The sequence below is a fragment of the Ascaphus truei genome, chromosome 13, assembly GCF_040206685.1.
Source record: "Ascaphus truei isolate aAscTru1 chromosome 13, aAscTru1.hap1, whole genome shotgun sequence".
Taxonomy (NCBI): domain Eukaryota; kingdom Metazoa; phylum Chordata; class Amphibia; order Anura; family Ascaphidae; genus Ascaphus; species Ascaphus truei.
The window spans coordinates 5,891,971-5,919,470 of NC_134495.1; the positions used below are offsets into that span (position 1 = coordinate 5,891,971).

The following is a 27,500-nucleotide window of genomic DNA, read 5'->3' on the forward strand; positions in this document are numbered from 1 at the left end:
GTCTTTTGGTGATAAGACTGTTTGTCAGCCCCCAAAACCAGGGGCGAATTGCTGCCTGAGTTGTGTCCATTGTCTGTGTAGTAATGGTCACGCCGTCGCTGCTCGATGCCAAACAGATAAACACAAGTCGCTGATATTCCTCGCAGTCTGTTCCCAGGCGCAAGTTCCACATGCAAAGCTCATTTTCCCAGCGCTGCAGGAAGCTTTCAGCCCCGTTGCAAGGAATGGGTCTTGCATCTTTTCCGGCAGCTTCCGAGCGAGTTAACTAGGGGCCTAAGTATTTTTATTTATAAAACGTGTTACCAGGAAGTAATGCATTGAGCGTTACCGCTCGTTCTCACGTATGTCCTGATAAAGGGCCGGTGAGTTTCAGATTGAAATAGAGCAGCTTTAACTTCACTTTAACATCACCAAACATCAGCGAACGGCAGCAAACGGCTCACTCCCTTTGGCTGCGCCAAAGGCTGTCCGCCTTTGGGGCGACGCAGATGTACACTGAAGGGGTTCAGATTGAATGCAGCTGCGAATTCAAAGTTCTTTGTCCCCTTGGCTCATTAACTTTCCAGGGGGTGGGGTTGACGTTCCACAAAGTGCCTCCCTGTGCATCCTCAGTCACCTCTATCCTGACCCGAATATGGCTTCCCAACGTGCCAACATATGTGTGTTCCCGGTGTTAAAGGAAAATCTTTGCGGTTATGTCTTTGCGGGTAATGGTTCTTGTGATGCAGGGAGAGAGAGGGGGTGGGGGGGGGGGCGGATAATGGTTGGACACAAGTGTACCAGAGGGGGGGTGGGTGGGGGGCTTGTGACCTGTTGACCCAGAGGTTCTCAACTCCAGTCCTCAAGACCCCCCCCCCCCCAACAGGCCCGGTTTAAGGATATCCCTGCTTCAGCACAGGTGGCTGTCTGTGCTGAATCAGAGAGCCACCTGTGCTGAAGCAGGAAGCCACTGATTGAGCCACATTATGGCAGGGGTCCTCAACAAAAACAGATCAGGTTTTCAGGATGGCTCAATCAGTGACTCAGTTGGATATCCCTGCTTCAGCACAGGTGATGCAGTCTTCAACTGAGCCACTGGATGAGCCACCTGTGCTGAACCAGGGAGATCATCCAAACCTGACCTGTTGGTGGGGGGGGGAGGCAGGTGCTTGAGGACTCGAGTTGAGCCCCCCCCCTGTGTTACGGTAATATATGAATTATGCCGGATTCCCCGTGTACAGCACCTCCGCCCCTAAATAGTTCCCGCCCTCCCGTGGTATCCCCGTGGTGAGGACGCTGGGAGCTCCGGCGTAGCCGCGCGTCGATGCCTGGAATGTGAGTGCTTGAAAGTGAAAGCAGGATATTAATAGTGCTGCGTAGGTCCCCGCTGGTCTCATTGAGCCGCCTGTGCTGACGCAGGAATGTCCTGAAAACCTGACCTGTTGGGGGGGCTTGAAGTTGAGCACCCCTGCCCTGTCCCGTTTATTTCAGGGGACAGTCACGCTTAGGGACCCCGTCAGCTGGTTACAGTCACTTCCTTCAGAAGTGACATGCTGACACAATGAAACTAGTATAAGTATTTTTACTGTGTGAACGCTGTGTTTTTTATACTATCTTTGATGTATTGTCCATCATGTTGTTGATTAAATTAACATAACTAGTATAAGTATTTTTACTGTGTGAACGCTGTGTTTTTTATACTATCTTTGATGTATTGTCCATCATGTTGTTGATTAAATTAACATAACTAGTATAAGTATTTTTACTGTGTGAACGCTGTGTTTTTTATACTATCTTTGATGTATTGTCCATCATGTTGTTGATTAAATTAACATAACTAGTATAAGTATTTTTACTGTGTGAACGCTGTGTTTTTTATACTATCTTTGATGTATTGTCCATCATGTTGTTGATTAAATTAACATAACTAGTATAGGTATTTTTACCTTTTTGTTGTTGTTGTTTGAACGCTTTGGGGTGTTTTGGCTTTTGGGGTGTTTTGGCTATCTTTACATCATTTCCCTCATGCTGCTGCTGATAAATTCAATCCACGTAGTATACCTCTCTTTAATCTGTTCACCGTTTACCCGCTGTGGGGTGTTTTGACTATCTTTACCCGATCCCCCTCCTTCGTGTTGTTGATTTAAACTCCTGCATATAATTTGTGTAGCCTTCGTTTGAAAGATTTGAAATGGATTTAATATTGGGGAGGGGGGGGGAAGGGGAAAGCTATTTTGTATTGTATGTATGTCTTTATTTATATAGCGCCATTAATGTACATAGCGCTTCACAGTAGTAATACACGTGGTAATCAAATAAATAACAGATAATATAAATAACAGATCATGCGAATAAGGGCTTTAGATATAAAAGTAACATTAAGGAAGAGGAGTCCCTGCCCCGAGGAGCTTACAGTCTAATTGGTAGGTAGGGAGAACGTACAGAGACAGTAGGAGGGAGTTCTGATATTTTGATCAATTTCATACAATTTGTGTCTAGAAAGCAGAAAGTGGAACTATTCGTCTGGCAATAAAAAATAAAGTAGTTGATGACGATTTATATACGTTATATTCTATAAAGAAATGAATTCTTCCACGTTTTTGTTTTCTTTTGTGGAAACTAATAATTCCGCGAGCGTTGGCCATAGACACAATTCTAGAATAGATCGGGATCACAGAGGTTAGAAAAAGCTACGTTCTGGGAGTTTAAAACCGAGGCCCAGAATGCACTGCTTTCACTAATTTAAACATATTACAACAAATATGACTTGGGTTTGTAACTCCGTCCTGGGAAATTACAATGTTTCCTAACAATTTCCTTGTTCGGCTTGGCTTGCCAAGAAGCGCAGAGCGGGTGTGTGGGTGTGTGTGGGTGTGTGGGTGAGCGGGTGTGTCGGTGTGTGGGTGTATACATTACAGCATTGCATTGTCTGGACTGAGTGAGCTTTCTCTGGGTATATGGAGCGCAGCAAAAAATACACATCTCCTAGTGTTTGCATGCATAAAGGCTGTGTTACATATATAAGTATAGTACCTATAGTGTGTATGTAAATACTGTACAGGCATACCGCGGTTTAAGTACACTCACTTTAAGTACACTCGCGAGTAAGTACATCTCGCTCAATAGGCAAACGGCAGATCACGCATGCGCCAGTCAGCACGTCCTGAACAGCAATACCACCTCCCTACCTGTACCGAAGCTGTGCACAAGCGGGGAGACTATAGAGCCTGTTACAAATGCGTTATTTACATCAGTTATGCACGTATATGACGATTGCAGTACAGTACATGCATCGATAAGTGGGAAGAGGTAGTGCTTCACTTTAAGTACATTTTCGCTTTACTTACATGCTCCGGTCCCATTGCGTAGGTTAATGCGGGGTATGCCTGTATATAGACATTACAGTATATACGCATACTTTAGAAAATTATATTATATATATATATATAGTATATCATTTGTATGTGTGTAAATACACTGTTTACACAAAATGTTTACAGTGTGTGTATGTATATGTATATATGTATATATCTATATATATATATATATATATATATATATATATATATATATATATATATATATATATATATACACACACACCACACACAGTGTGTGTGTGTGTGTGTGTGTGTGTGTGTGTGTGTGTGTGTGTGTGTGTGTGTGTGTGTGTGTGTGTGTGTGTGTGTGTGTGTGTGTGTGTGTGTGTGTGTGTGTGTGTGTGTGTGCAGTGTATTTACAAATTATATGTGTGTATATGTATGTATATATATTTCTAAAGTATGCTAATACTGTGTGTGTGTATATATATATATTTATTTATTCTGAATGATAATATCCCTAATAAGTAAAGGGCAGGTTGTGATTTATTGAGCTCGTACCCACGGCTGGCGGATCTCTTCCCCGCCGCCGTGTAACATTGTTGCTGCTACTTCACCAGTTTCACTTTCACCGAAACCTCAGTGATTGATTTCCTTTTTATCCTCATATAATGAGTTTGCAGTGAGCGCGCCGCGCTTGCAGACTCCGCGGCCTGCGCTGTATTGCGGCTCGAACCGTTGCAAGTCCATCTCTCAGCTGAGATTTCATCACAAATCCGCCGCTCTGTTCAGGAAATGGAAGCGGTTGAAATATAAAATGTCTGGGAGTTTAAAATGGAGCTCTCCCCGGAGCGGTCTGAATGTTACCATGGTAACCTCTCACTGGAGATGAAGAAAATCCACATTTTTGACACTACTGTACTTTGTTTTTCTTCTTTTTTTTAAAGAGCAAGTCGTGCCCAGAGGGTGAGATACTGGCACGGCGTGAGTTAAACGTAGATGGATTTTTGGGGGATTTGCTGCTTTATTGTGGCAGGACTGATTCATCCACTACAATGGAACGAGCAGTTGCAGACGAGCCACGGGGTGGTCCACGGGGACACTTACAGTTTTGGATTACAACCTGTGAAGGTTGTGTGTGCCATATATATAGAGTTTCCACGCGTTACCTGGTACGCTATAAGGGATCTTTTGGCGCAGTCTGGCACACTTGGCCACGGCCGTTTCACCACAAATAAATGACCACTGGCGCTTGGCTGCAAACTCGCCTCGCGGCGGGCGCTTCACCGCTAAGGTGAGTCCACAGCCTTAACTCTTACCCTAAAACCCCCTGATGTCGTCCCCTAATACTAACGCTACCCTCTACCCTAAAAACATTAACCCCTTGCCCTAAAATCCCATAAATTATCCCCCTACTCTAACCCCTAAACCCCATAATTTATCCCCGTACCCTAACCGCTAAAACCCATAATTTATCCCCGTACCCTCACCGCTAAAACCCCTAAAGTTATTCCCCCCCCCCCCAACCCCCGCATAGCACTGAAAACGTAGAAGTGGCCGGAGTTTGGGGTTCCAGCGTCGGAGTGGCTGCAGTGGAGGGTCCGTCTGTGGCCTAACACAGACGGTCATTTGGTTCTGCTTTTGGCGTGGGCCCAAGCTACACCTGGCACGGTATAAGGGCCTCTGATGTGGCACGGGCCACGCTATACCTGGCACAGTATATGGGCCTCTGATGTGGCACGGGCCACGCTATACCTGGCACAGTATAAGGGCTCCTGGCGTGACAAGGCCCACACTATGCGCTGTTTGTATACTAGGTGGGAAGCAGGGGGTCTCAGGGGCGGAGCCGTGTTAATTTCAGCTGCGGGACCCCCTGCTTCCTGAGATACTTACATGAGGAGGGGGTGCCGGCAGTGGTCCCAGCAGGGCACAGAACATGTCTATTTAAAAGTCCCGCAGGGGCCAATGAGAAGCTGCGATGTCATGCCTTGAGGCTTCCTATTGGCTCGTCTGGTGCGGGACCTTTAAACATCACCTTCTGCATAGATACGAGCGAATCCGCCGAAATCCGTGTCCCGGATCCTCGCTGATGTTACTCCCAAAATGCGATGGCGGTATCAATCCGCGCGGATTCATCAAACTCCGCCATGGGATGCCAACCCGCGGACGGACTCGTAAGAATTCGCCAACGGCTTGCTGAAATCCGCGAATCGGATTCTACACATGCGTCCGCGGGGGGCTGAAATCCGCGAATCGGATTCTACACATGCGTCCGCGGGGGGCTGAAATCCGCGAATCGGATTCTACACATGCGTCCGCGGGGGGCTGAAATCCGCGAATCGGATTCTACATATGTGTCCGCGGGGGGCTGAAATCCGTGAATCGGATTCTACACATGCGTCCGCGGGAGGCTGAAATCCGCGAATCGGATTCTACACATGCGTCCGCGGGAGGCTGAAATCCGCGAATCGGATTCTACATATGTGTCCGCGGGGGGCTGAAATCCGCGAATCGGATTCTACACATGCGTCCGCGGGGGGCTGAAATCCGCGAATCGGATTCTACACATGCGTCCGCGGGGGGCTGAAATCCGCGAATCGGATTCTACACATGCGTCCGCGGGGGGCTGAAATCCGCGAATCGGATTGTACACATGCGTCCGCGGGGGGCTGAAATCCGCGAATCGGATTCTACATATGCGTCCGCGGGGGGCTGAAATCCGCGAATCGGATTCTACATATGTGTCCGCGGGGGGCTGAAATCCGCGAATCGGATTCTACACATGCGTCCGCGGGGGGCTGAAATCCGCGAATCGGATTCTACACATGCGTCCGCGGGGGGCTGAAATCCGCGAATCGGATTGTACACATGCGTCCGCGGGGGGCTGAAATCCGCGAATCGGATTCTACATATGCGTCCGCGGGATGCTGAAATCCGCGAATCGGATTGTACACATGCGTCCGCGGGGGGCTGAAATCCGCTAATCGGATTCTACATATGTGTCCGCGGGGGGCTGAAATCCGCGAATCGGATTCTACACATGCGTCCGCGGGATGCTGAAATCCGCGAATCGGATTCTACACATGCGTCCGCGGGGTGCTGAAATCCGCTAATCGGATTGTACACATGCGTCCGCGGGGGGCTGAATCCGCGAATCGGATTCTACACATGCGTCCGCGGGGTGCTGAATCCGCGAATCGGATTCTACACATGCGTCCGCGGGGGGCTGAATCCGCGAATCGGATTCTACATATGCGTCCACGGGGTGCTGAATCCGCGAATCGGATTGTACATATGCGTCCGCGGGATGCTGAAATCCGCGAATCGGATTCTACATATGCATCCGCGGGGTGCTGAAATCCGCGAATCGGATTCTACACATGCGTCCGCGGGGGGCTGAAATCCGCGAATCGGATTCTACACATGCGTCCGCGGGGGGCTGAAATCCGCGAATCGGATTCTACACATGCGTCCGCGGGGGGCTGAAATCCGCGAATCGGATTCTACACATGCGTCCGCGGGGGGCTGAAATCCGCGAATCGGATTCTACATATGCGTCCGCGGGATGCTGAAATCCGCGAATCGGATTGTACACATGCGTCCGCGGGGGGCTGAAATCCGCTAATCGGATTCTACATATGTGTCCGCGGGGGGCTGAAATCCGCGAATCGGATTCTACACATGCGTCCGCGGGGGGCTGAAATCCGCGAATCGGATTCTACACATGCGTCCGCGGGGGGCTGAAATCCGCGAATCGGATTGTACACATGCGTCCGCGGGGGGCTGAATCCGCGAATCGGATTCTACACATGCGTCCGCGGGGTGCTGAAATCCGCGAATCGGATTCTACATATGCGTCCGCGGGGGGCTGAAATCCGCGAATCGGATTCTACATATGCGTCCGCGGGGGGCTGAATCCGCGAATCGGATTCTACATATGCGTCCGCGGGATGCTGAAATCCGCGAATCGGATTGTACACATGCGTCCGCGGGGGGCTGAAATCCGCCGGGTGTATTGGTAATAATAATAATTTAAAACCTGTATTGATCCTATGAAATCCGCGGCCCGGAGGAACCGGCTGAAATCGCCCCCAAAAATTCGCCCATCTCTACTTCTGGGGGAGCAGGGGGTCCCCGAAACTGAAACGAACGTGGTTCAGCTCCTGAGACCCCCTGCTCCCCATTTAGGGGGAAACCATTGTTTTTTGTTTTAAAGGAAAAGCTCCTTTTTAACTTCTGAGAAGTAACATGAAGTGGACACGATGTGACGTGGCCGAGCGCTTTCATTCCGGTGCGCGTCCGGGGGGGGGGGTGAGATGGTAAGCGGGTCCGGTGCTGCCAGTGTGACGTAGATAAGACTGTTTGAGTGGCGCGCCTGTGCTGCGTGCAGCAGGAAGCTTGGCTGGTGGTTGGGGGGGTGCTGACTCATGTGCAGACAGGCGGTGGCAGCTCCGATAGAAACACAACCCCTGGGGGCCCGCTCAGGGGGCAATAGCAGAGGGATCCAGCCCGGCACGTCCTCACACGGTCTCTGGGCCACGCCCCCGTCTCATGTCCCACGCCACGTGTTCCCCCGTGGCCCGCAGCTGTAAAGTCCCCTTCTTATGTGTGCGCAGTGCCTGCTGGGGGAAGGAGTCGCCTGGGGGTGCACGCATCACAGGGCCCGCTCCTCGCGGTCCCCTCCCCCCCCCCCATTCGCTTCAGTTAACAGGATTAGACTGCAAGCTCTGTGGGCCAGACTCGCTGCGCCTGTACGGCTCTTTATTGAATGCTGTGCTATTTATTTTTGTTTGTTTGTTTCTCGTCTGATTTCTATTTAATTTTCCTTGTAACTGCATTTTTTTTAATGTATTATTTATTTCCATATGATGGCTTCGGTTTAGTGCAGCAATCCTAAAATCGACATTGTGTGTATATCGATATCTATACGTGTGTGTGTATATCGATATCTATACGTGTGTGTGTATATCGATATCTATACGTGTGTGTGTATATCGATATCTATACGTGTGTGTGTATATCGATATCTATACGTGTGTGTGTATATCGATATCTATACGTGTGTGTGTATATCGATATCTATACGTGTGTGTGTATATCGATATCTATACGTGTGTGTGTATATCGATATCTATACGTGTGTGTGTGTGTGTGCCCCCTCCTGCCCCGCCTCCCCCTCCTCCCCCGCCCCCCCCTCCTGCCCCGCCTCCCCCTCCTCCCCGGGGTTAAGGGTCGCCCTGATCACAGTAGCACTCCGAGGAGCACTCCCGTGATCGCGCTTTGCCCGGCGGGGCAGAGCCGCGCCAGCCCCCGGCAACCAAAGGGTTAAGAGGCATTTCCATCTAAAGGCGCCTGGGTTTCTAAGGCCTCGGAGACTTTCTTAACCCTTTGAGTGCTGCGGGGGCGAGGGGTCCGTGGTGGAGCCACGCGTTCCTCCCCCCTCCAGTGCTGGGCTATTGAATGAAAGAGACGGCACGTTATCACCAGACAGACGCCCAATCCTGGCAGCGCCCGATCCTGGCAGCGCCCGATCCTGGCAGCGCCCGATCCTGGCAGCGCCCGATCCTGGCAGCGCCCGATCCTGGCAGCGCCCGATCCTGGCAGCGCCCGCTTGGTTGATGCAATGTAACAGTAACGGATTGCGTGTGTGAGTTTGTCAGGCCGTCCGTGCCAGACCCTTCCTCTGTCCGCCCCCAGACCCTTCCTCTGTCCGCCCCCAGACCCTTCCTCTGTCCGCCCCCAGACCCTTCCCGTGTCCGCCCCCAGACCCTTCCCCTGTCCGCCCCCAGACCCTTCCCGTGTCTGCCCCCAGACCCTTCCTCTGTCCGCCCCCAGACCCTTCCTCTGTCCGCCCCCAGACCCTTCCCGTGTCCGCCCCCAGACCCTTCCCGTGTCCGCCCCCAGACCCTTCCTCTGTCCGCCCCCAGACCCTTCCCGTGTCCGCCCCCAGACCCTTCCCGTGTCCGCCCCCAGACCCTTCCTCTGTCCGCCCCCAGACCCTTCCACTGTCCGCCCCCAGACCCTTCCCGTGTCCGCCCCCAGACCCTTCCCGTGTCCGCCCCCAGACCCTTCCCGTGTCCGCCCCCAGACCCTTCCTCTGTCCGCCCCCAGACCCTTCCCGTGTCCGCCCCCAGACCCTTCCTCTGTCCGCCCCCAGACCCTTCCCGTGTCCGCCCCCAGACCCTTCCTCTGTCCGCCCCCAGACCCTTCCCGTGTCCGCCCCCAGACCCTTCCTCTGTCCGCCCCCAGACCCTTCCCGTGTCCGCCCCCAGACCCTTCCCGTGTCCGCCCCCAGACCCTTCCCGTGTCCGCCCCCAGACCCTTCCCGTGTCCGCCCCCAGACCCTTCCTCTGTCCGCCCCCAGACCCTTCCCGTGTCTGCCCCCAGACCCTTCCTCTGTCCGCCCCCAGACCCTTCCTCTGTCCGCCCCCAGACCCTTCCCGTGTCCGCCCCCAGACCCTTCCCGTGTCCGCCCCCAGACCCTTCCTCTGTCCGCCCCCAGACCCTTCCCGTGTCCGCCCCCAGACCCTTCCTCTGTCCGCCCCCAGACCCTTCCTCTGTCCGCCCCCAGACCCTTCCTCTGTCCGCCCCCAGACCCTTCCTCTGTCCGCCCCCAGACCCTTCCTCTGTCCGCCCCCAGACCCTTCCTCTGTCCGCCCCCAGACCCTTCCTCTGTCCGCCCCCAGACCCTTCCTCTGTCCGCCCCCAGACCCTTCCTCTGTCCGCCCCCAGACCCTTCCTCTGTCCGCCCCCAGACCCTTCCCGTGTCCGCCCCCAGACCCTTCCTCTGTCCGCCGCCAGACCCTTCCTCTGTCCGCCCCAGGGCGAGAAGTAGAACGCAACCCCCGTTTCTTGTTCCTAGAGTTATAGGATTCAGGCAGGGGGGAACTGCGTTCATTTCGGCTGCCGGGGACCCCCTGCTTCCCGAAATACTTACCTCTGTAGGGGGCGCAGGTAGCAGCTCCAGCTGAGCTGTGTGGGGCTGTCGAAATGGCGGCTTTAAAGCTCCCGCCTCACGTGGGCCAATAGGAAGCCGTGACCTCATCCCTTGCAGCTTCCTATTGGCCTGCACTAGCGCCGCCCCCTCCGGAGGTAAGTATCTCAGGAAGCAGGGGTCCCCAGAGCTGAAATCAATGAGTTTCTGCCCCGCAGACACCCTGCTTCCCACCTAAGGGACTTCTTTGGGTGGGGGGCGGGTGGGTGGGAAGGGGGAGTATTTTTTCCTTTAATTATAACTCCACATTTTAACTGCCGCTTTTCCGCCCCCTGAGACCTGCCGCACGTGGGCGGTACCGTACCTGCTTGCACCGCCCAGGCGCGGTTAACGTTCCCCTCCGTGGGTCTGAGGGTCACTTTGGGAGCCGCAGTTTTCCATTAAACATATTTTCAATTAACAAACACAGAAAAAGCTCAAGGTTAATAATCACTTTTTTCTCGCGGATAATCTGCGCTGTAGAGTTTTGGAGGCGTCGTCTTTCTCTGTCCCGAAGAGCTGACAATCTAATCTTGATGACTGAGGCACAGGGGGGTGCATTGGCTGGTCCGGGGTGACAAGGAAAGCGGGTGCTGGGATCCAAAACGGGGTCGCTCTCTTTAAATCATACGGCCTACATAGTAAGGTTTTATTTTTACATTTTTACAAAATTCCTCTGCTTCAAAATAATGCAAACCTTCCAAACGGCGCGTCGTCGGTATGATGGCGTCATAACATGGCGCACCAGTGGTTGTCTGAACTGATGTTTTGACACATCCCTCATGTTGAATAGCTGACAATTTAAATATAAAAGGAATGATGCGTATTTTTCTCTAAATAACCAGTATTGGTAAAATCTCCGTTATTATCAGTGTAATATAATTCAGAATAGTCGCACTGTAAAATAAATAACTTTTTTTTATTAACCTACTAGCTGAGAAACCCGGCGTTGCCCGGGATGTGAAGTGTGAATAAGTATGTGTAAATGTTGTATGTGAAAGTTGTAATGTGATGCCAATGTTATGTAATATTAGTTAGAATTGTGTTTGTAAATCAACAGTAGTAGAAAGCACATGTATATGAGGGCAAATGTTTGAAGTGTATGTTAGTTGTTACGGTAGTTATTTTTGAAAATGTTATTGTTGGAAATGCTTCTTGAAAGATGTGAATGTCCATTGTTGAGAGGAGTGTATTTGATGTAATGTTAAAGTGTGTGTTGTAAAATAATGTAGTAATAAAAGATGACAGTAGTGTATTGAGTGTCTTTCATTTTTTTGTAATTTCTTATGGCAATATGTAGAGTTCATGGAAATTGAGGAAAGTCAATGTTCATTGTAATGCTTGTTTGTAAACGACATTTTTGGTAGTTCCAGTTGGAGCAAAGATGTACAATTGTTGGGGGGATCCAACTCTAGAGCACGCAACATATAACTGGCCGTGGGAGAAACATGGTGATTCTAAGTTGATACCAGTGCACTTTATAGATTGTCCTTGTGCTTTGTTAATGGTGATAGCAAAAGCTAGTTTGATGGGGAACTGTAGCCGTTTGAAAGTAAAAGGCATGTCTGTAGGAATGAGTGGAATGCGGGGGATGAAGACATCTTGGCCTTTGGCGTTGCCAGTTAAGATAGTAGCTTCAATTAGGTTGGGCATCAATGTTTTTATGCACAGTCTGGTTCCATTACAAAGGTTAGGTGTGTGTAGGTTGCGAAGTAGCATGATGGGTGCTCCAACTTTGAGGCGAAGATGATGTGGTGGCATCCCTGATGGTTCGAGGGAGTGTAGGAATTCAGGTGGATAGTTAACGGCTTCATCGCAATCCACAACTGTATCGATTGAGTTGTATTGAGTAATTGTGTTTGGAATAATGTCTTGAATTTGATGATTGATGTCATTGACAGAAGTATTTTTGGCAGCAAGGATGGCTCTTTCACAGAGCCACTGGTGGTTTGTGTAATTGTGTAAGAGATTTGTATAGACGTGATGTATGAGATCTTCAAGTGATGTCATCATGTGACAAAAATGTGTGGGAAAAGCAATTTCACCTGATGTTAAGTCAGTAGGTAAAGTGCCTTCACCTATTTGAAGAAGTGTGTGTGCAAAAAGTTGTTCATTTGAGTGGCCGAGAAGTTGGACTCGCATATTGGTTGTTAATGGAAAATGTTTGACATGTCGCCATAAAATAGAGGATTTAAGGCATGCATGAAGTTCGTCTGCTGGTGTGGATCGTGGTATGACTGGAAGTGTTTGTCTGAAATCACCAGCTAAAAGAATGACAGCACCACCCATTATTTGTTTATTGTTACGCAAGTCTTGCAAGGTTCTATTAAGGGCTTGAAGTGCTTTTTTATGCGCCATGGTACACTCATCCCAAACAATAAGTTTGCAAATTTGAAGAACACGGGCTTGGCCAGATGTCTTGGTAATATTACATGTTGGGTTTTCTTCATGAGCAATGTTTAGTGGTAATTTAAGAGCTGAGTGCACAGTTCTTCCTCCATCCATAAGAGTGGCTGCAATGCCAGATGATGCAAGTGCAAGTGCAACATGATTGTGCATTCTTATTTCTGCAAGGAGTAAATTTATGAGAAATGTTTTGCCTGTTCCACCTGGAGCATCAAGAAACAGGATTGCACCTTGTTCGTTGTTTATGTGCTGCATGATGTTGTCATAGGTGTTAAGTTGTTGTGGAATTAACATTGGTTTTCTTGTGGCAACATATTCTTGTAGTATGGAAATATTGTATTGTTTCTCTCGCATAAGGTCTGTATTGAGTACATCGTGATGATGACGTTGGGGAGCTTCTAGACCTAATTGAAGTAGTGTTTTGTTATTGATAGAGAGACATGTATCTTCTAACAATATGAGTACCTCGTTGAAAATGTCAGGTGAAAAGGTAACATTGAGTGATGGGTTGTGTCTCTGTGCTTTGTGAAGTATATCTTCACTCATGTGAGGTAGCGGGATAGGGGGAGGGACATTGGTGGCATGGTGTAGCGGGGTAGGGGGCCTCGCGGTCCGGTTGCGGTAGGGAGATGTGTGAGGTGCAGGAGATGTGAGGCGTGCTGTGCGGTTCGCGGGAGCTACACTGTGTGAGGTGAGGGGTATTTATTTGTGTTTGGTGTGCGTTTGTGTAGGTGTTGAAATGTTGTGTGTGTTTTTGTTTTGTGTTAATGTTGGCTGTGTGTGTGGCAGAATAGTGTGTGTATGTAATTATTGTGTGTGATTGTTGATTGTGTGGGGTGTGTGTGTGTGGATGAGTGAGTGTGTGATGTGATAGTGAGTGTGTGGTGTGTGAGTGTGTGTGTCAGTGTTGGTTAGTTGAGTGTTTGTGTGCAATAAATTAGACAGATGTGTAAATAGTAATGTTTTGTGTAAAATATGTTATTGAAAGGAAGAGGTGATTTATTGTGCTAGGTGTGTTAGTAGCGGAGGTGTTGTGTTGTTGTATATGTTTGTGTGTGGTGGGATGTTGATGTGCAATGGGAGTGGGTGGTGAGACGTGTAAATGTGCATTGTATTCAGTGTAGTGTGTATGGTGAAGGGTAGGTAATTGGAACAGTGGGTTGGGTGTGTGTGTTTGTTTAGTGGTGGTTGTGTTGTGTGTGGTAGTTAAGGTTATGTTGAAGTGTTGTTTTGTGTGTTGTATCAGCAGAGGAGGTTGGTGTGTGTGTGTGAGTACGTGTGTTGCGTGGTTGAGGGCGTGTGGCGTTGCTGAGTGCGTGTGTGTGTGCATGTGTTTGTGTATTTGTGTGTGTGTTGTGTGTGATGGTGTGTGGTGTGTGTGAGAGCATGTGTGTATGTGGCGTGTGTGTATGACGCATGTTGTGTGTGTGACGTGTGTGAGTGCGTGTTGTTGGTCATAGACATGTTGTAAATTGCATGTTTTTGAGTGTAGTGTGTGTATTATGAGGGTGAAGGTGAGGTGTGATTTGTTGTTATGTGTGGCATAGAATGACAGGATGTTTGCGTGTGTGTGTGTGTGTGTGTGTATGAGGGGGTTTTGTGTGGGTGAGTGTTGTGTGTGAGTGGTGGTGTGAGAAGTGTTTTAGAATAAATTATACAGACAGTGAAATTGTTAGGAAAACATATATTATTGTAAGGAACAGCTGAGTTTCAGTGGTAGGTGTTGTCATACAGTGTGTGAGGTAGCGGGAGTGACATTGGTGGCATGCTGTTTGACTGTAGTCCGCGGCGTCGCGGTCCGGTTGCGGAGGGAGATGTGTGAGGTGCAGGAGATGTCAGGCGTGCTGGTTGTTCCGTGGGAGGTAGAGTGTGTGAGGTAGCGGGATAGCGGGAGTGACATCGGTGGCATGGTGTGTGGTGTGTGTGAGAGCATGTGTGTGTGTTGCTGGTGTGTGATGGCGTGTGTGTGTGTATGAGGCATGTTGTGTGTGTGACGTGTGTGAGTGCGTGTTGTTGGTCATACACATGTTAAAAATGGCATGTTTTTGAGTGTAGTGTGTGGCATAGAATTACAGGATGTTTGCGTGTGTGTGTGTGTGTGTATGAGGGGGTTTTGTGTGGGTGAGTGTTGTGTACATTATACAGACAGTAAAATAGTTAGGAAAACATATTTTATTTCAACGAACATCTGATTTCCAGTGGTAGGTGTTGTCATACACTGTGTGAGGTAGCGGGATAGGGGGAGGAACATCGGTGGCATGGTGTGTGAGTGTAGGCCGCGGCCTCGCGGTCCGGTTGCGGTAGGGAGCTGTGTGAGGTGCAGGAGATGAGGCGTGCTGTGCGGTCCGCGGGAGCTACACTGTGTGAGGTAGCGGGATAGGGGGAGGGACATCGTTGCCATGGTGTGTGAGTGTAGGCCTCGCGGTCCGGTTGCGGTAGGGAGATGTGTGAGGTGCAGGAGATGTGAGGCGTGCTGTGCGGTTCGCGGGAGCTACACTGTGTGAGGTAGCGGGATAGGGGGAGGGACATTGGTGGCATGGTGTAGCGGGGTAGGGGGCCTCGCGGTCCGGTTGCGGTAGGGAGATGTGTGAGGTGCAGGAGATGTGAGGCGTGCTGTGCGGTCCGCGGGAGCTACACTGTGTGAGCTAGCGGGATAGGGGGAGGGACATTGGTGGCATGGTGTAGCGGGGTAGGGGGCCTCGCGGTCTGGTTGCGGTAGGGAGCTGTGTGAGGTGCAGGAGATGAGGCGTGCTGTGCGGTCCGCGGGAGCTACACTGTGTGAGGTAGCGGGATAGGGGGAGGGACATTGGTGGCATGGTGTAGCGGGGTAGGGGGCCTCGCGGTCCGGTTGCGGAGGGAGATGTGTGAGGTGCAGGAGATGTGAGGCGTGCTGTGCGGTCCGCGGGAGCTACACTGTGTGAGGTAGCGGGATAGGGGGAGGGACATTGGTGGCATGGTGTAGCGGGGTAGGGGGCCTCGCGGTCCGGTTGCGGTAGGGAGCTGTGTGAGGTGCAGGAGATGTGGCGTGCTGTGCGGTTCGCGGGAGCTACACTGTGTGAGGTAGCGGGATAGGGGGAGGGACATTGGTGGCATGGTGTAGCGGGGTAGGGGGCCTCGCGGTCCGGTTGCGGAGGGAGATGTGTGAGGTGCAGGAGATGTGAGGCGTGCTGTGCGGTTCGCGGGAGCTAAACTGTGTGAGGTAGCGGGATAGGGGGAGGGACATTGGTGGCATGGTGTAGCGGGGTAGGGGGCCTCGCGGTCTGGTTGCGGTAGGGAGCTGTGTGAGGTGCAGGAGATGAGGCGTGCTGTGCGGTTCGCGGGAGCTACACTGTGTGAGGTAGCGGGATAGGGGGAGGGACATTGGTGGCATGGTGTAGCGGGGTAGGGGGCCTCGCGGTCCGGTTGCGGAGGGAGATGTGTGAGGTGCAGGAGATGTGAGGCGTGCTGTGCGGTCCGCGGGAGCTACACTGTGTGAGGTAGCGGGATAGGGGGAGGGACATCGTTGCCATGGTGTGTGAGTGTAGGCCGCGGCCTCGCGGTCCGGTTGCGGAGGGAGATGTGTGAGGTGCAGGAGATGTGAGGCGTGCTGTGCGGTCCGCGGGAGCTACACTGTGTGAGGTAGCGGGATAGGGGGAGGGACATCGTTGCCATGGTGTGTGAGTGGAGGCCGCGGCCTCGCGGTCCGGTTGCGGGAGGGAGATGTGTGGCGTGGAGGGGAGGGGGGGTTTGAAGAGGCAGTCTGCAGTGTTTGGTGTTGTGTGAATGTGTGTGTGTGCTGTGTTTGTGCGTTGTGTGTAGATTCTGTACCTCAGTGGTTCCCAAACTTTTTCGGTTCAAGGCTCCCCAAGGCGATCAGGATTTTTACGCGGCGCCCAAAGTAAAAACAAAGGTGTATATACATACCTAACAGTTGCAGTGCGCAGTTGGTGTCTCCCTCACACACTCTCACTCTCTCTGACCTCACTCTCTCTCTCTGACCTCACTCTCTCTCTGACCTCACTCTCTCTCTGACCTTACTCTCTCTCTCTCTGACCTCACTCTCTCTCTCACTCTCTCTCTCTCAGACCTCTCTCTCTCTCTCTGACCTCACACTCTCTCTGACCTCCCTCTCTCTCTCTCTGACCTCACTCTCTCTCTGACCTCACTCTCTCTCTCTGACCTCACTCTCTCTCTCTGACCTCACTCTCTCTCTGACCTCACTCTCTCTCTCTCTCTCTGACCTCACTCTCTCTCTCTGACCTCTCTCTCTCTCTCTCTCTGACCTCTCTCTCTCTCTCTCTCTCTGACCTCTCTCTCTCTCTCTCTGACCTCACTCTCTCTCTCTGACCTCACTCTCTCTCTCTCTGACATCACTCTCTCTCTCTCTCTCTCTGACATCACTCTCTCTCTGACCTCACTCTCTCTCTCAGTCTCCCGGTGCTGCTCCTCCAGCGTGCGCGCCGGGCCTCCCTCTCTCAGCGTCGCTGAGCCGGGCTGAACAGATGCACAAAGCCCCTGCATCTGTAATCAGCGCTGCCTGGCAGAGGAGACAGCAAGCGCGCTTGGTGGGCGGGTATCACTGTGTGTGTTTGTCACTTGGTAGCTGTCAGTGTGTGTGTGTGTGTGTGTGTGTTTGTCACTTGGTAGCTGTCAGTGTGTGTGTGTGTGTGTGTGTGTGTGTGTGTGTGTGTGTGTGTGTGTGTGTGTGTGTGTGTGTTTGTCACTTGGTAGCTGTCAGTGTGTGTGTGTGTGTGTGTGTGTGTGTGTGTGTGTGTGTGTGTGTGTGTGTGTGTGTGTGTGTGTGTGTGTGTGTGTGTGTGTGTGTGTGTGTGTGTGTGTGTGTGTGTGTGTGTACATTATATAATATTTAAAAATGAAAAAAAAAAAAGACATGTGAGAATAAATTATTTATTAACATTGTGCAACTTTGATAAATATATTCACACGCACACACCACACACACATCACACACATCCATATACACCACACATACATATATACACACACACACACACACACATATATATATATATATATCTATATATACATACATACACACACACACACCACACATATATATACACACCACACATACACATTATATATATATATATATATATATATATATATATATATATATATATATATACACACACACACACACACCACACATACATATATACACACCACACATTTTATATATATATATATATATATATATATATATATATACACACACACACACACACACACCACACATATATACACACACCACACATATATACACACACACACACACCCTGCAGCCCGTTTTTCACACACACAACACACACCCTGCAGCCCGTTTTTCACACACACACACACACACACACACACACACACACACACACACACACACACACACACACACACACACACACACACACACACACACACACACACACACACACACAATGCCGGGCAGGCTGCAGCCCCATTGGATGGGAGCGGTCACGTGACCGCTCCTCTGCTTCCCCTCAGAGGTTTGTTTTTTTTTTGTTAAATGAGCGAGCAGCCCTTGTTTCCCGCTGCTGGCGGCCCTGATCGCGGCGCCCCTCTAGCCAAGCCGCGGCGCACCAGGCCGCGGCGCACAGTTTGGGAAACACTGCTGTACCTGATTCGGCAGTCTGTGGTAGCAGACGTGAAGGTTTTGATAGCTGTGAAAAGCAGGCCAATGACAGTCAGTGAGGGGTGGGACGCAGGCCAATGAGAGGTGTGCGGGGGCGGGCATTGGACGCAGGCCAATGAGAGTCAGTGAGGGGTGGGACGCAGGCCAATGAGAGGTGTGCGGGGGCGGGCATTGGACGCAGGCCAATGAGAGTCAGTGAGGGGTGGGACAGTGTGGCATTGGTGTTGGACGTAGGCCAATGAGAGGTGTGCGGGGGCGGGCATGGCCTGAGCAGGAGTGACAGGCCCAAGGTCCAATGCGATTGACCCTTGGGACGCAGACATACAGTGATTTCACAAATATATAGTAGATATCAGAATGACAGCACCACCTGTGCTGAAGCCGGGACTGATTGAGCCACCTGTGCTGAAGCAGGGTTATCCTGACCTTTTGGTGGCCCTTGAAGACTGGCGTTGGCCGCCCCTCTCCTATATAATGGAACAGCTGTGCTGTGTGGAACACATTTTTGGGATGATGTGTCGCGTCTCTTTGGGAATCGCACCTCGTGGAACTTGGCGGGCGGTTTTTAAGCACTTTTTTCATTGCATAATTATTCTTTTCAAACACAGACCTGTAACATCTGTGCGCCGATCGCAGTCTTTGCGGCAAAACAAATGGAAAAATAACAATTGTTGTGCCCCCGAAGGCGAAATCTTCGCCTAGAACAGTCGCACAAAGCGCAGTTCAAATTTCAGTTTGACGTGGGCCAATTTTGCGGCAAAAAAGTGTGGGTTTTTTTTCCCGACGCGTGGTATGTAGGCCCCGGATTCCATTACCACGCGGCTTGTCACCCTGATGTAAGTTATCAGAGAGCGGGCGGCTGATGAATAACTGCACGAAGCTCCCTTCGCTGCTTTAGGCCGCGTCCAGGGCTCGCGACCCTGCGCGTTTTAGCTGCAGCGATTTGTAGCCTGGTTAGACGCGACAGGGAGGCGTGTCGGGGGGCGTGGCCATGACGTCACGCACCTGGTTCGCCCTCATTGGGCAAACCGCTCGCTTGACCCGACGGTCGCGTTGCGGAATCAAATTTATTTGATTCTTCGCGTGCCGCATTGCGCTGGTCGGTGATCATTGCCGTAAGGCATTTTGATCGCGCGATCACGCCAACTATAGAAGCGGCGTTGCCGGTACGTCTCTCCGTCAGCCGCAGGCTACAATCCTTCTAATAACGGAATCCCAGGCGGCCTTCTACATCCCGCGCGGAAAGGCTCCCAGGACGCAATTCCATTATTCGGGATTTTTCTTAACAATTCCAAGATTTTTCTGTGGATTTAAAAAAAAAAAATAATCAAAATTTCGCCCCCAAGAAAAAAACATGCGGAATTTAAAAGCAGGCTGTGGGAGGGCGCCGGTTCTGTGTCGTTAAGGGGGAGGGGGTCATTAATTACATGATGTAATGAACGGTTTCTTAGGCAATGATTTCTCTTACTATAATCTGGATTACGTTGAAGAAACAGTAGCCACCCTTTTCTTTTTCTTACTTTTCCAAGATCTCGTCTCGCTTCTTTTCAAAGTTTTAAAAAAGAAAAGAATCCAGTGCTCCGTCCGGGAGATATCCAGCCTCATCTTCATTTAAAGGGCTTAGTTATATGGGATCAAATGTGTGCGTGTATATACAGATGGGGGCGCGTGCGTATATATACAGATGGGGGCGCGTGCGTATATACAGATGGGGGCGCGTGCGTATATACAGATGGGGGCGCGTGCGTATATACAGATGGGGGTGTGTGCGTATATATACAGATGGGGGCGCGTGCGTATATATACAGATGGGGGCGTGTGCGTGTATATACAGATGGGGGTGTGTGCGTATATACAGATGGGGGGTGTGCGTATATATACAGATGGGGGCGCGTGCGTATATACAGATGGGGGCACGTGCGTATATACAGATGGGGGCGCGTGCGTATATACAGATGGGGGGGTGTGCGTATATATACAGATGGGGGCGCGTGCGTATATACAGATGGGGGTGTGTGCGTATATACAGATGGGGGGTGTGCGTATATATACAGATGAGGGCGTGTGCATATATACAGATGGGGGGGCGTGCGTATATATACAGATGGGGGCGCGTGCGTATATACAGATGGGGGCGCGTGCGTATATACAGATGGGGGGGTGTGCGTATATATACAGATGGGGGCGCGTGCGTATATACAGATGGGGGCGCGTGCGTATATACAGATGGGGTTGCGTGCGTATATACAGATGGGGGGGTGTGCGTATATATACAGATGGGGGCGCGTGCGTATATACAGATGGGGGTGTGTGCGTATATACAGATGGGGGGTGTGCGTATATATACAGATGGGGGCGCGTGCATATATACAGATGGGGGCGCGTGCGTATATACAGATGGGGGTGCGTGCGTATATACAGATGGGGGTGTGTGCGTATATATACAGATGGGGGTGTGTGCGTATATACAGATGGGGGCGCGTGCGTATATACAGATGGGGGGGTGTGCGTATATATACAGATGGGGGCGCGTGCGTATATACAGATGGGGGGGTGTGCGTATATACAGATGGGGGCGCGTGCGTATATACAGATGGGGGTGTGTGCGTATATATACAGATGGGGGCGCGTGCGTATATACAGATGGGGGCGCGTGCGTATATACAGATGGGGGCGCATGCGTATATACAGATGGGGGTGTGTGTGCGTATATACAGATGGGGGTGTGTGCGTATATACAGATGGAGTTGTGTGCGTATATATACAGATGGGGGCGCGTGCGTATATACAGATGGGGGCGCATGCGTATATACAGATGGGGGTGTGTGTGCGTATATACAGATGGGGGTGTGTGCGTATATACAGATGGGGGTGTGTGCGTATATATACAGATGGGGGTGTGTGCGTATATACAGATGGGGGTGTGTGCGTATATACAGATGGGGGCGCGTGTGTATATACAGATGGGGGGGGTGTGCGTATATATACAGATGGGGGTGTGTGCGTATATATACAGATGGGGGCGTGTGCGTATATATACAGATGGGGGCGCGTGCGTATATACAGATGGGGGGCGCGTGCGTATATACAGATGGGGGGCGCGTGCGTATATACAGATGGGGGCGCGTGTGGATATACAGATGAGGGGGTGTGCGTATATATACAGATGGGGGCGCGTGCGTATATACAGATGGGGGGGCGTGCATGTATATATACACAGATGGGGGGCGTGCGTATATACAGATGGGTTGGGTGTGCGTATATACAGATGGGAGTGCGTGTGCGTATATACAGATGGGGGGCGTGCGTATATACAGGTCGTATTGACCGGGCATTGTGAGATTTAGTCTTCCCAGAAATGCATTGTCCTGGGTGAGTAATGATGGTATATTACACAGAAAAGGGAAGGGGCGATTTGTCAATGACACGTACAGGGAACTATATACATTATCAGGAAGGGATTAGGTTGTGAACGTCTTATCTGTTGGAGTATACTGACAGTACTTCCCCCCCCCCTACTCTGTGCTTTTTATTTTATTGCAGATGGGAAGGGGGGGGGGAAGCAGGGGGTCTCTGGAACTAAAATGAACATGGTTCAGCTTCGGGGACCCCCTGCTTGCCCCCTATGTTAAAAAATGGGGGAGCAAGGCATGCACTGCTACATTAATGGCGTTCCCCTAATACAGAGGGTCTCAACTCCAGACCTCAAGATCCCCCTCCACCAACAGATCGGGTTTTGAGGATATCCCTGCTTCAGCACAATCAGTAGCTCAGTCTGACTGAGCCACTGATTGAGCCACCTGTGCTGAAGTAGGGATAGTTTGAAAACCTGACTAGTTTGGGGGTGTCTTGAGGACTGGTGTTGAGAACCCCTGTGTAGCAAATCCGGCACAAATTCCCTGCTTTTAATAGGCCGCTTGGCCTACTGGGCCATTGGCTGGAGCAACGCTTCGTATAGTACTACTCCTGTCCATGCTCCTTTTGACCTGGGGTACACGGCCGTACCTCTCTGTGCCCCAGGCCCCCTAGTTACATTATGATAGCACTTTGCTGTAATTATGAACTGTAAATGTTAGCTATAAAATGGAATGTTTACTAACTTCCTCTTGGCGAAACATGACCATGAATTTCATTGCTCACGCGGTGGAAACCCCCTCATTCAATGTTTCCTTTTTCTGCTTTCGTAGCACACCACAACGGCTTCAGTCACTGCAATGAATGGCGAAACTATTCAACCAGAGAGTTCCTCCACCCCCCAGGGCTGGAATGAGTTCTGCGAGCTTCACGCCATCTCCACGGCCAAGGAGTTGGCTAAGAAGTACTGGTTATTCGCCAGTGAGAATCCGCACCATGACATCTTGGCCGCGAACATCTTCTCCCTGCAGTTCACCGATCTCTTCCAGCAGTATTTCCGGAACGAGGTGAGGGACGGCAGGGGCATGGACCAGACCAGGTTCTTTCCCTTCAGCAGAGTCAGGGATTACAGGGAGACAAACAGGAGGCCGGCGGAGGAGTCTCCCGGGACGGTTGCAGCCAAGGTGGAAGTCGATTTGACGGCCCGCCGTGACTACACGGAGCCGACGGCTTTTGACACTAATGTCCAAAATGTGCCTAAGACTTGGAGCTCCGAAGAGCTCCGGACCACTGTCAGTCCCCCACCTGCACGGCCGTTCATCCGCTTTTCCTTCCACCAAATCCGGAGGAGCCTTCGAAATATATTCCGCAGAAAGTCGGCCGATTCTGTTCCTGCGGAGCTCAGGGAGGCAGACACTAATGCCACCGAGTCTCCCTCCAGGTGCAGCTTGCCAAAAAGGATCTTACCGTGGACATTTACAAGGGACCAGGTGGTCGAAGTCCGCAAGGAGGGCCAGTTAAATTACAGCATGGTGGACGATTTCTGCATGGACAGTGGGACTTTCTGGCAGAGATGCAGATTGGTTTTACGGAAAGCTGGCGCTACGGACAGCGAGGAGTACCTGCTGGAGCTGTTTGATCCTCCAAAGGTAAGTGACTTGAGTATTAATTGGCAGATCTCTGCTGGCCTACCAGCTCGCACGTATGTCATTCTCCGTGGGATAGAGCCCATTTGTCCAATGTGCTTTACTTTCAAGCCAGTAGAGGGGTTTCAGGTGATCATTAAGCTACTAGTTCACCAGTTAACATAGTCACACATATACAGTATGACACACTGTGTGATGTATATCAGTTTGGCACTTCTTGCCAGAGTTCCCGTTCAGTAAGGACGTTGTCGGCCAAAGATAGTTTTCTTCTGGTATATTTTGAATGGAATATTTCTGATTTCACGGGGTGATACCTGAGCTGGGGGTGTCGCTGTCTTTCCAAGAGTAATGTGGCTTCAATTGAGTGTCACTTGGCAGGTTCAAATCAGAAATGGCTGGGGACACGACACAGTAGAGTTATCAGATAGCTTCCATCCAAGACCCTTTGCCAACATGGCGCCATTTCCCAGGGCTGAAAGAAATTGGCCCCATTCAGATGCATGAGACGGAGATCTTTTCAGCACTAGGAAGCTAGATCACAGCATATTATATAGGGTGGATGGACGCTGCTGCATTATTAACCCATACAATATGTGGAAAGCAGTTCATGGTGTATTACTATTAGTAGGGTTTTCAGGGGTGAGATTATAAGCCCTATATTTTACTTCAGGCACCTGTACAAGATTTAATATTTTGTTTTTTATGATGTATGTATGGATTTGTTGTCTTGTGTATTATGTATGTTATATTTAGTACCCCTTTGAACCCCTAATGCAGGGTGGCCAACTCCAGTACCCAAGGGCCACCAACAGGTCAGGTTTTCAGCATATTCCTGGGTAACAGGGACTTATCACTGTTTGAGAGAAACGGCCTCTAAATCCAGCAGGGAGCTGGTTAATTGCAGACAGGCAATTAACTAGACTCCACCTGGCCACATAAGAGCTCTCAGAAAAGCCTCCTGTTGGAACCAGGAGAGAGATTCCCGAGTTCACACTTGGGCTGACAGAAGGAGAGCAGAGAAGCATGCACACAGACATTGTCTTGAGCACAAGACACCCAGAGACCTAAATTTCCTGGACACAGAGGCCCCAGGAACCTGCCAGAGACTGACACGGAGGGCCACCTGCTTAAGGTACCTCCTGAGACTATGGGGTGATAGTCTGGTAATGGGAATATCCCTCCAGTCCTGCAGATAGGGTCTGGGGAAGTAAGTTACCCTTACACAGGGATAGGGGTTTGTTATTTTGTTATTTTGCCTGGATAAAGGAACAGGCTCAATAAAGCCAAGATATCATTTCACCCAAATGGGTCTGCATTATATGCACCTCTGCACACATCTTACACCCTGCTTCAGCACAGGTGGTGCAGTCAACGACTGAGCCACTGATTGAGCCACCTGTGCTGAAGCAGGGATGTCTTTAAAAGCTGACCTGTTGGTGGCCCTTGAGCACGTGAGTTGGCCGCACCTGCCCTCATGGTTTAATACATTTAGAACAGGGAAAGGAGGAGAGGCTGACATTTTTTCCAGAGGAAGTTCCTACTGAAAAACTAGGGAATGGGGGGTCGTTATTACAGCGTACGGATGGCCGAAGCACAATAGAAAGTTGTATACAAACAATAAAGTATTCTAGGGGCCTGTCACGAGCATTTTGGGTCACGCGGTCCTTACCTGCCTTCTATTACATTGTTCCTATTGATGCCCAGATATTTGGAGTTGTTGCTTGAGTTAGGGACTGGTTAAGTTGGCTCGGATTATGGTCAATTTGATTTTTTTCTGTAATATATTGAAACGGCATTTCACTACAGACCTGCAGACCCCTCCCTAATTTTCTTGGGTGTTTCTAAGTAGGAGAATCCCCGCTGCTGGGATAGAACAGCATGGCAGCTACAAAGAGATGAAGCATTCATTCCAGTGTGAGGATGTCCCTGCCCTCACTTGGATGGAGATCCAATAAACAGTGAGAATGAATGAGAGGAGCTAAGGATTCTGGGAAGGGAAATAGCAACCTACATGTTTCCATGTTAAGTGACGATTTATCGGCATCAATAGATATTCAGATTAGTAACTCACAGGAACATTCTAAGCCCAAACGAGGTCTTAGAATACCTTGGGAAAACCAAACCGTTACAGACAGTTTCAGCAATCTCGTACCGTTCTATTCATGAATGATTCACTTGGAACCGAGGATGGGAAATAATTTAGGATTATGTACAGTGTAGCTGCTAAATCTCTGCCAACATTGGGAAGGGTTTGGCAAGATTGTTATATTGCCGCTGATATAATTAGCAGGGCGTGTGTGTGTGTGTGTGTGTGTGTGTACACACTATGGAAATCTGGGTGTTATAAATGTTGAATAGGACACCAACCAAGAAGGATTATGCTGGATTTACTTTATTAGGTTGTTAAGCAATTGTCCATAAATGAGTTAGTATGTTAAAAGCAGGTGATAGCTTGTAATGTGTTCTCTAATGATACAATGTATATTACATTATAAGACAAGATTTCAGGAGCCCGTCCTTTCTCACCTGGAGTATCCCCCCCCCCTTTCTTCCAGATAGTATCCCCCCTTTCTTCCAGATAGTATCCCCCCTTTCTTCCAGATAGTATCCCCCCTTTCTTCCAGATAGTATCCCCCCTTTCTTCCAGATAGTTTCCCCCCCCTTCTTCCAGATAGTATCCCCCCCCTTCTTCCAGATAGTATCCCCCCCCTTCTTCCAGATAGTATCCCCCCATTCTTCCAGATAGTATCCCCCCTTCTTCCAGATAGTATATCCCCCCCCTTCTTCCAGATAGTATATCCCCCCCTTCTTCCAGATAGTATCCCCCCCCTTCTTCCAGATAGTATCCCCCCCTTCTTCCAGATAGTATTCCTCCCCCCCTCCCCCTTCCAGATAGTATTCCATCCCCATAACCTACCCCAGGACTCGCCCACTAGTTCTCCGGAGCGTATTACAATGTAAGTTTAGATGTAAAGACCTAGAAGTTACTATTCCCACATTGTGGATACATTGTATAACATACGTACCATATACCATGTATTGACATTAACTTCATTTACAAGTGAGTGTCAGTGCGACAGTGCGCTTAGCTGCGTAAACTTGTGGGCGCAAGATTTTCTGCGGGGGGCGCGGTGCTTACAGAGGCCCCGCGCTCTTCCCCAAAGCAATTAAATGCCGTGGGAGCGCTTGCGAGGCCTCTAACTCACTTACCAGGTCTCCGGCGGCTTCTGGCGACGCGTCACGCGGGGTCACATGACGTCGCATTACCATGGCGACGCGACATCACATGACGGCAGAAAATGCTGGCGATCAGGTAAGGGGGGGGGGGCGCGAGAGCAGGCAGGGGGGCGCAGACTAAAAAGTTTGCGCACGCCTGGCCTAAATCACTCGTATGAAATTAGCAGAGATCAGAGGGTACAAGAGCCAAATCTACTATATATGTCTCAAAGTGTCCTATGTGTCCGGGTCTGTATGTGTCTCACTGTGTCCCTCCCCGTGTCCCTAGCGGCAATCACATTGGACCTTGGGCCAGGCCAATGAGATTGCTCCCTTGGCCGGCCCGCCCCCGCACACCTCTCATTGGCCTGAGGCGGACACACACACACACACACACACACACACACACACTGCGCGGCTCTCATCGGGACCCGCGCGCACCTCCTCCTCTCCCCAGGTCTCCCGCTTTCCCGCGCTTTTTCCTCCTCCCCTAGACCCCCCCCCCTCCCGGCGGCGCTACAGTCAGCGGGGGAGCGGAGCGAGCGCCCGGGACACAGCGGGGGACTCTCACCTCACCACCCATAGGCCACTCCCTCACCCTGCGCTCTCCCTCACCCCCCCCCCCCCACACACACACAGAGCACGCGGCTCTCCCTCACACAGGCCTCTCCCCGTCCCCCCCACACACACACACAGAGCACGCGGCTCTCCCTCACACAGGCCTCTCCCCGTCCCCCCCACACACACACAGAGCACGCGGCTCTCCCTCACACAGGCCGCTCCCCGTCCCCCCCGCAACACACACAGAGCACGCGGCTCTCCCTCACACAGGCCGCTCCCTGTCCCCCCCGCAACACACACAGAGCACGCGGCTCTCCCTCACACAGGCCGCTCCCCGTCCCCCCCGCAACACACACAGAGCACGCGGCTCTCCCCTCACACAGGCCTCTCCCCGTCCC

At 50.8% G+C, this 27,500-nt stretch overlaps 1 protein-coding gene across 3 annotated transcripts in view; it reads left to right on the forward strand.

Moving 5' to 3' along the window:
• SH2B3 (SH2B adaptor protein 3) overlaps positions 1 to 27,500 on the forward strand; it is a 151,114-nt gene that overhangs the window by 19,860 nt on the left and 103,754 nt on the right. For all 3 annotated transcript variants that reach the window (XM_075568172.1, XM_075568173.1, XM_075568171.1), the window contains exon 2: positions 22,513 to 23,328. In XM_075568172.1, coding sequence (XP_075424287.1) covers positions 22,540 to 23,328 — 789 coding nt within the window. In that variant the 5' untranslated portion in view covers positions 22,513 to 22,539. The remainder of the gene's footprint in view (positions 1 to 22,512; positions 23,329 to 27,500) is intronic.